We start from the raw sequence: 10,248 nt of genomic DNA, 5'->3' as shown, positions 1-10,248 counted from the left end.
AACCTCGCTACATCTAGCATACACTGAAGAAATAATAAAGATGTCGTTGTTGCTAACAAACTTCATGGTTAATTGTTGTATAGTATCTAGAACTACGACGCCCTCCCAATCATTTTTCCAGAAAATCCATACCTTACCAGAACAATTAACCAAGGCCTTGTCAAAACCCAATTTTATTCTAAAGTGTTCTAACTCTGATGGATCCTGAAAAGGTTCCATTAGAGCTATAAAAGAGTAATGATGTCTTCTGTTTAAATCTATTAATCTCCCAAAAGAATTTTGGATATTAACAAACCTAATTTTAGTTCTCTAGCCGCTCCTCTAATCGAGGTCATCAAAAAGGAAAAGCCTTTCATTTGGGGTATAAAACAAGAGGAAGCCTTTAAAATCTTAAAGGAGAAACTTAGTTCCACTCCTTTACTTCAACTTTTCGATTTTAAGAAGATGTTTGAAATTGAGTGTGATGCTAGTGGAGTAGGCATTGGTGCGGTCTTGATGAAAGAAGGAAAACCCATAGCTTACTTTAGTGAGAAGTTAAAAGGAGCTCCATTGCAATATACTACCTATGATAAGGAACTCTATGCCCTAGTGAGAGCCTTAGCGAATTGGCAACATTATTTGTGGCATAAGGAGTTTGTGATTAGAATCGATCATGAGGCTTTGAAGCATATTAGGGTACAAAAGAAACTTAATAGAAGGCATGCCAAATGTATATAATTTATTGAGTCTTTTCCTTATGTGATTGATTATAAGCAAGGGAAAAAGAATATTGTGGCAGATGCTTTATCTAGAAGATATGCTTTGATGAATACCTTGACTTCTAGATTAATGGGTTTTGAGAGTTTGAATGAGTTATATTCTAATAATGATGATTTTGAAAAAGTCTTTGGGGAGTGTCAAGTGAGCTTGAATAGGTGTGTACAAGTTGTTAAGAAGGGTAATGAATCTAGAACTCCTAGGTTTGAGTTGAAGGAGGGGTATTTGTTTAGGAATGGAAAGCTTTGTGTACCTATGTCCTCAAGGAGAGAGTTGTTAGTGAAAGAGGCACACAATGGAGGTTTGATGGGTCATTTTGGAGTGTCAAAAACCTTAGCTATTCTTAGTGAACATTTCTTTTGGCCTAAGATGATAAGAGATGTGGAAATAATTTGTGCTAGGTGTTTGGATTGTAATCATGCTAAATTTTGTACCCAACCCCATGGGTTGTATACACCTTTGCCTATTCCTAGTGGCCCTTGGCTAGATATTTCCATGGACTTTGTTGTTGGTCTCCCGAGGACTAAGAATGGTAAGGTTAGCATCTTTGTTGTTGTGGATAGATTTTCTAAAATGGCTCACTTTATTGGTTGTCATAAAAGTGATGATGCATCTCATGTTTCTACCTTATTTGTTCATAATGTGATGAAATTGCACGGAACTAGTGATAGAGATTCAAAGTTTCTAAGTCATTTTTGGAGGTATTTGTGGGGAAATTTGGGAACTAAGTTACTATTTTCTACTTCTTGTCATCCCCAAACAGATGGTCAAATCGAGGTGGTTAATAGAACCTTAAGTAACATGCTTAGGGATATGGTTAAAGGGAAGTTAACTTCTTGGGAGGATCAACTGCCATTAATTGAGTTTGCATAGAATAGAACTATTCATAGATCTATTGGCATAACCCCTTTTGAGTGTGTTTATTGCTTTAATCCCTTGACTCCATTAGATTTAACTCATTTACCCAAAGATATTATTGTGAGTATAGATGCAAAAGCTAAGGCAAAAGCTATGAAGAACATCCATGAGAAAGTAAGAATGCAAATTCAGAAGGCCAACAATGATGCAACCAAAAAAGCCAACAAGGGACGAAAGCGAGTCACCTTTGCACCTGGTGATTGGGTATGGGTTCGTTTTAGGAAGGAAATATTTCCAAGCAAAAGGAAGAACAAAGTTATACCAAGAGGAGATGCACCTTTTCAAGTGCTTGAGAAGATTGGGGATAATGCTTACAAAGTAGACTTACCAAGTGAGTATTTGGTCCATAATGTTTTCAATGTTAGTGATTTATCGCTTTTTGATGAAGGTGACGCGAATTCGAGGATGAATTCTTTTGAAGAAGGCGAGTGTGATGTAGATCAAAGTGACACTACTTCAAGGAGGCCTTTCACAAGGAGTCAAGCTAAGGACCTTCAAGCATTGCAAGCTTTATGGATGAAGATGGAACCTTTGGAAGGCTCCAACGTGGAAGACTTGAAGATATTTAATATATTAAGTGCTCTACCATTTTAATTACCTTGTAATTTTAATGAAGGGCAATTGAGTCTTTCTTCACAATCTTAGTTTTTAGTATAAATAATAGATAATAGGGTTTCAGAAGGGTTTTTTTTTGGACATGTTATGCCTCTTATGAGAGTTTGGAAGCCCTTTGTTGAACTTCAACATTTTGTCCTAGAATTTGCAAGTAAGGTTATTACTTTCTTGAGGATTCTAATAGATTAGGTGCTTTTATTTCTCAATTAAGTGGTATTTTTGGTTAGTTTCACCATTACATCTCTTAGTTGCTTGAATTTAATTGTCTATCTCTTTTATCTATCTTTTTTTTAATTTCTATTTTTATCTTCTTGTTCCACATCAAAAATAGAATATCTATCAAATTCCGGTGTCTTTCAACTTATTCATCGATCTTATCTAGAGAAACAAGCTCAGAGATCATTGTAAAGATAGCGATATATTTTTGTTTGGGAGATTTTCAAGAGACTGCTCCTCCACCAAGATTAAATACATATCCGCTCGTGAATTCTACTTTATTTGATCCCGGTGATCCAACTCGGAATAAAAGGAGGTTCACACAAGTGATAATGTATCACTTGTGTCCCACAAATTCTCCTCCAACTAAATCTCTCAAAGCCCCTAGGACTACATTGTGAATGGTGATTAAATTAGAAGGAACAAGACTCTATTTATAGAGACCTAAACTAAATCTTTTCCTACAAGAAAAGGACTAGGCATTCCTAAACCTTTTCCTAAAAGAAAAAAATATATTTGGTAAGAAACTTAGGGCAAATAATACCCAACAAATCTCCCCCTTGGCTTGAATTTATGACAAAATAGATTTGTCCACCTTCTTCACATAATCTTCAACAACTTGCATCTCCTCTCCATAATATCCTCCATCAAATCTATGTATTGACATAGAGAACTTCTCTGATGCAATTTATCCAACAAAATCATCATTACTGTCAAAAAAGTTGCACCTCAAACTACACCCGCCAAGATAAACACCCAATTTTTAACCCGGTTCAATCATCGATTATCGAACGACTAAACTTAGCTCCATCGTTAAACCATCGAACCTAGATACATCATTGAACTCGACCCCATCATTGAACCTGGCTCTGCTACCACTTGTTAGGATCGAAATAATTAGGTGTAATACGAAAACTAACAAAGCGAACCTCGAAAGACCATGAGTAACAAGACAATAAGAAATTGAATATACCAAAAGGCATAAAAATTTAGCGTGGCTTGGTCAATCAACCTATGTCCACAAAAGAGATGATAAATCCGCTATACAAATATGAGAGTACAAAATATAGAGAGAAATAACCACAACCAATTCACTCAGAATACATGGGAGGTTCACACATGTGATAATGTATCACTTGTGTTCCACAAATTCTCTCCCTAACCAAAAGTCTCAAAGCCCCTAGGACTACATTGTGAATGATGATTAAGTTATTAGGAACAAACCTATATTTATCGAGTTCTAAACCTTTTCCTACAAGGAAAAGACTAGTCAATCCTAAACCTTTTCCTTGACGAAAAATCTATTTATGGTAAGAAACTCAAGGCAATTAATACCTAACAAATCTCCCCCTTGGCCTGTATTTCTAACAAAATAAATTTGTCCACCTTTTTCAAATAATCTTCAACAACTTGCATCTCATCTTCGTAATCTCCTATGCAAAATCTATGTCACAATACAAAGAACTTCTCTGAAACAATTTCTCCAACAAAAATCAACATTACTATAAAAATAGGTTGCGGCTAGAACTACACCCGCCAAGATGAACACTCTATTTTTAACCTAGTTCAACCATCAATTATCAAACCACTATTCCTGTCTCCATCATTGAACCTAGCTTTGATAATCGAAAAAGAATTAGGTGTTATGCAGAAGCTAATAAAACAAACCTTGAAAACCATGAGTAGGAAGACAAAAAAGAAATACACCATAAGACACAATGATTTAACATGATTCGGTCAATCGACCTACGTTCACAAAGGGGATGAACAATTCACTATATAAACACGAGAGTAGAAAATATACAGAGAAATAATCTCAACCAATTCACTCGAAATATAAGGAGGTTCACACAAGTGATAACGTATCACTTGTGTCCCACAAATTCTCCCTCAAACCGAAACTCTCAATGCCCATAGGACTACATTGTGAATGCCAAATAAGTTAGAAGGAACAAGTCTCTATTTATAGGACAACCCCTTATATTCCTTTCAGTTTTCAAACTTTAGAGTTATCTAGGGGCTTGTCTTAGCAACCTAATATTAGTAGAGACTTTTTAGACAGTCAATTAGATTTTGCTCATGCGTACTTAGATATTTGTCTATTTATGTTTGTTTAGATAGATCTGTTCCAGTTATCTTCCGCTTTTCAGTTCTTAATTTGTATATCTTACTATCTTACCATGCCACGAGGTTAGCTTGGAATAACTTATGGCTCTTAGTACTGTGTCGCGTCTAGGGGGAAGTCTCGGGGCTTGATAGCCCACCAACACTGGACTTCTCCCCAAAAACCTCCAAAATGCCCCCAAAATTTTACCACCTATTTCATGCATCTTCCTGTACATGAACACACAAGTCATTTCCTCCAACCAACCTCCGTATATCTGAGAAAAATCAAACAACCGCCATCAATCGACCATCTCCAAATAGTCTCAAAATTTCACTACTTCTTCCTATTACTCTCCTCTATATGAATTCATAAATAATTTATTTCAATTCCTTACCATACTCTGTAGATCTGAGAAAACCTAAACTTGATCTGAACTTTATTTGAAAATTGGATCTGCAAATTCTTGAAGTTGGAGTTCGATACATGAATAAGATGATCGATGAGGGTGATAATATTTTTTATTTGGAGAAGTGTATCCATGATTCTTTACTGGTGGAGATTTGATGAAGAAGGGTTACCGATGAGAGCAAAGAGAGGGAGAGAGACAGAGGGGATAGATAGAAGAGAGTACTATCGGATTCTTCTAGGAAAAAAGAAATCTTCGTTGAGTTATGTTATTTCTTAAAACTATAGCTGGATTGAGTAGATATGCTAGTTATGTATTTTTCATAAAAAATATTAGCCCATTTTAACTGCAATAGTTGTGATAATAATCGGCTGCAAATTTTAGGAAAATGGGAGGATCTATCCTTTCTGCCAACACTTTTCAACTATTTCCTAGTTTGAACTTGTAAATGAAAATGAGGCAACTCGAAATAAGCCCACGAATAGTACGTAAAAGTAGATGGAAAAAAAGACTTTATCAAAAACAGTAATACATTTAATTCAAATTATTCATAGTTTTGGGTATAAAAAAGTAAGTAATACATGGATGAGTACATAGTAGCAGGGTTGTTTAGATTCATTATTTAGGTTTTAGGCCTTTGTAATATAAGATAGCCAAAGACTCAACCAAAACACCCATATATAGTTCCACCTTACACAAAACACTTTTGGGGATTTAGTCATTCAAACTCTTCATGTTCCACATATGATCAGTATTATTGTTATGCTGTTCATAGTAACCAGGCTTCCTATCGGAATCGTTCTCTACACCCCTGGACATATGTGTGTGGGAAGATTCATGCATCCCACCTCCATAACGACCATTCATGTGTGAAGAGTGGTGCATCCCACCCCCATAAGCACCATTCATCTGCGAAGAGTGTTGCATTCCACTGCCGTAGCCACCATTCATGTGGGATGAATGTTGCATTCCGCTTCCATAGCCACCACTCATGTGGGAAGCATGCTGCATTCCGCTTCCATAGCCACCGTTCATGTGGGAAGATTGTTGCATTGCACTTCCATACATTCCACTCCCATAGCCAGCATTGGCGTGGGAAGAGTGTTGCATTCCACTTGATCCATAGCCACCGTTCGGGTTGGAAGAGTGTTGCATTCCACTTGATCCATAGCCACCGTTCGTGTTGGAAGAGTGTTGCATTCCACTTGATCCATAGCTGGAAATATTAGCAGAATCATGAGACATGTTCCCATCGTGGCTATAGCCGGCATGGCTCATCATCATGTGATGATTTTGGGTTGGAGTAGTGGTGGGATAACCATAAGGCTTCTTCATTTGCATGCTTGAGCCATTGCTGCTGTAATAATTATCCTCCGAGGAGTAGTAGTCGTTATCGTCATAGTAGCTATGCTGCTGTTTGACGCCATGAGAAGGATATATATCAGTTTGGAGACCCATTTTGGATGATTTGAGGGTTGCTTAAGAAAATGTTGATTCATGTTTGTCAAATTTATAAGACTAATGACTATTATCCCGAGACTGAATAAATTGATGATTCTAATAAGATAAAAAAGGCATCTCATGCTTCTCCCACATTTCGTGGTAGTCATCTCTAACACTTGCCCATTCAAAAATGCTCCAAACTTTATTCCCAAATACCAACTTGCATATGGAATCCCAATACAAATTATTTAATTTTTTCTATAAGGACATTGCTAGAAGAGGACTTATTCAATTCATAATGTTAGGGAATCCCCATATCCTCAAAATATCAATATATCCCATATCAGAATTTTTCTGTAATCTTTAATGAATTCATAGCTAAATTTCTATAGCTAAATGGAATTAACACGAGATTTTTGTTGTTTACCTACTAAACATTATCCATGGTTAATTCCTTTTTTTCTATAGTAGCGCGCACAAGGTCTCAAATTTAATTAATTACTCCCTTTGTTCCAATTTATGTGACATATTTCAAATTTCGAGATTCAAACAAGTCTATCTTTGACCGTAAATTTTTCATATATCTTTTAAATATTTTGAATTATCAATTATTGAGACTTATAGTACTTTTTATGCAGTTTACAAATATATAGATTTCATTTTAAATAATTTGAAGATTCCATGAGCAAATTCTGGGTCAAACTTAATTCGTTTGACTCTCAAAAAGCGAAATGTGTCACATAATTAAATTGGGACAGAGGGAGTACTAAAATTAGACAACTTTGCGTAATGACCCTACTCAAGCAAATTAATTAGCTGGTTATTACTCCCTATAGTCCATATGAAGTGAATTCTTAGAGTATGACACATTATTTAAGAAAAAAAGTATATTATTAAGGGAATAAATTAAAAGTTACTTTCCACAATTACTTTTATTTTTATTTTAGGACTATTCTTTAGAAAATGTAAAGTAGTTAAGAAACTCATAAATGAAGAGTAAAAGTGAAAAAATAAATTGAACAATTTTCATGAATTTTGAATAATTTGTTTTAAAATGTAAAAAAAAATATCAACAATTCACTTAATATAGACTAAATCAACTTAAGGTAAAGATTAAATAGGAACGGGGCAAGAGACATCAGTTTTGTGTGGGGTAAAGAAAGCATAGCCTAAATGATACTACAATAATAAACAAAACAAAAATAGAACCTAATCCTAAGAAAACGTGCACCAAAGGTCTAACTCCCCATTAATTGATCACAGTGAGGTGATAAGAAAAAAAGAAGAAGGGGGAAACTATATGATAATAGTATATATGTGCTATGTATTTATGATACATAATTATAATTGTAAAATATTATTATTTGCAGCTATATGATCATATCTATAACGAATAGACCCATATCATATCTGATATCATATCATAATTACTATTAAAAGTTGGAAGCCTCAAAGTTAAAAGTTGGATTACAATTTTACTCCTATTATAAATTAAAATCATATAAAATATTTAATTATTTAAATATTAAATTATATCATTTTAATTATATAAATGTGTAATAACTTTTTGACTTCATTGAAATTAATATCTAATTAAATATTTACTTTAATATTATTATTATTATTATTACTACTATTATTATTATTATTATTTCTATTACTATTACTATTATTATAACTATTATTATTATTTAGTCAATATTCTTAGAGGTAGTCCAACTACATAAGAATCGAAATACACAAGAATTTTAACATAGTTTCTCAGACTGCATGGTTTAATTATTTTACCCAAGCAAAGGGCCTATCAAGAAGTTAATACATACTTTTATTAAGCCCATGTTTCTGATAGTTCTAACCGGGTATGAGACGACCTACTTATCAAACTCAATTTCGGGCTAAAAACCACGGCTCATCAGACGGAGTCATAAAGACAAAGCCAATAAAAGTAGTACTAGATTTGATTGTACCTCAATCTCAGAACCAAGTCGAGAAGCCATACTAAAATTCTTCTATATTTAAATAAAGCTTAGATCCGTTCATGGTCTATATAAAAGAGAAGTTAGTTATCCGGCATAGAAATAATTTCTTAGCCGGACATAGTCACGGCTTAACTCAGAAATAAAAACTAAAAATAAAAAGAAGTACCTTGTAGCAAATAGCACACTTTACTATTCCTCCGTCCAAAGTCCGGTAAGCTTACAATACTTGAAAATATTTTACAAGTGGGGAGAGAGAAAGTAGAAAGAAGGAGAGAGGGTTTCTAAAACCTGCTCTCAATTAAAGAAAAATAGACCTATTTATAGAAAAAAAAGCATCTTTGTACAGGATACTGGACCCTTATGGTAACAGTGTATTTACTGTTGGTGAACAGTGTTGCTACAGTAGCGCGGGCCCGCTACTGACACGCATAAGCTTTACACTTTGTCTTTTAATTCTGCCAAAATATCTTCGGCTTTCTTCAGTGCATCTACTGGACTTTCTTCTTCATATTGTTGGGCTTCGTGTATATCTTCACTTGTTTCACTACGCATTGATGAATCTGATTTTGCGTAATAACTTATATTTAGAAAAATCTTCTTCTTTACTTCTTCTAGATATTTCATAATCATTTCATTTTGTTCTCCTTCATCATGATTAGAAATTTTTCTAGCCATATGTTTTACGGAGGTTGAGTCATCAGCCATAATTTCTTTATTAGGAATTGATTTATAATCGTGTATGGTTTTCGTAATTAGATCCAGCAGTTCTTGTCCGTATATGGACTTTGTTTGAGGATCTTTCTTCATCAACTTGTCCCAAAAATTATTATAATAAGTACTGTATAGGCAAGGTATTTGTTCCTCAGTAAAATCTACTTCTGGAACCCATTTATGAATCCATGAAACCGAGAATTCTATAAAAAAAAGATATCTATTCAATTTGTTGAAAATAACAAATATGTTCTTGATGATATAACTTGTTGAGATCTGGGTACACCTTGACCCATTCTTTGTATAACTTGAGAAATGGTTTGGGCAATATTTTTATTGTTGGCCCGTGGTATGACCACCAGTTTAAAAACCAATTTGGTATAGGATTCACAAATATCTTGGCACATACTTTCATAAACCAAGTTTGTTTATGCCTTTCATTGTTATAACAGAGAACTTTATTAAATGCCTGAATATAATCCCAATAGGTAAAGCTTACCATGATTTTGTTTAGACTGAATTGTCTTTCAATCATTGAGGAAATACCCCAATCTTCAATATGAATGACGTGCTTTATAATCATTTTAGAGAAGTTATAAACATTCTCACTTGTATTATATCCTGCAAAATGTTGAAATTCAACACGTGTGCTTATCAGTAGAGTCTCACAATATTTCTGAGTTTTGTGTGACTCACCTGGAAAATAAAGCCCATTAACTAAATACCTCTGGAATATCTTCTAAGGTTCTTCTCTTCTTTGTATGTCAAAGTTTTCTAAGAGAAATGTCATTTCTCTTTTTTCTACCTTTTCATATGTTTTGATATTATCAACTTCTTCTGTGGCGATTGAAGCAAAAGAATCACCTTGCTTTTGAGTTAGAAACTCCTGTAGTTTAGCATATAATGGATCACTTTCTGGAATATCTTCCAGATATATTGATGATGAAGCTTTTTCTTGTGCTCTAGAGTTTAAGTTATGTAAACTCATTCCTCCCTTTTGTATAATTGGAGTACTAGATGATGAAGATCCGTATGATGATCTTGATGAACTTAGGGATGATCTTCCCCTTCCACGAGTATAACTGCCTTTTCCTTTA

At 34.3% G+C, this 10,248-nt stretch overlaps 1 protein-coding gene across 1 annotated transcript; it reads right to left on the bottom strand.

The window, feature by feature from the left end:
• Positions 1 to 5,547: 5,547 nt before the first annotated feature.
• On the bottom strand, positions 5,548 to 6,505 carry LOC125856510 (uncharacterized). Its single transcript, XM_049536071.1, has one exon. It carries the CDS (start codon positions 6,474 to 6,476, stop codon positions 5,733 to 5,735), a length of 744 nt encoding a protein of 247 aa, XP_049392028.1. The 5' UTR covers positions 6,477 to 6,505; the 3' UTR covers positions 5,548 to 5,732.
• Positions 6,506 to 10,248: the final 3,743 nt, after the last annotated feature.

The sequence above is a fragment of the Solanum stenotomum genome, chromosome 2 (genome assembly GCF_019186545.1).
Source record: "Solanum stenotomum isolate F172 chromosome 2, ASM1918654v1, whole genome shotgun sequence".
Classification (NCBI taxonomy): Eukaryota; Viridiplantae; Streptophyta; class Magnoliopsida; order Solanales; family Solanaceae; genus Solanum; species Solanum stenotomum.
This window is presented reverse-complemented; position numbering and strand designations above follow the sequence as displayed.

Bases quoted from the DNA above. Each gene is read 5' to 3' on its own strand.
- LOC125856510 (XM_049536071.1), bottom strand. From the start codon at position 6,476: ATGGGTCTCCAAACTGATATATATCCTTCTCATGGCGTCAAACAGCAG.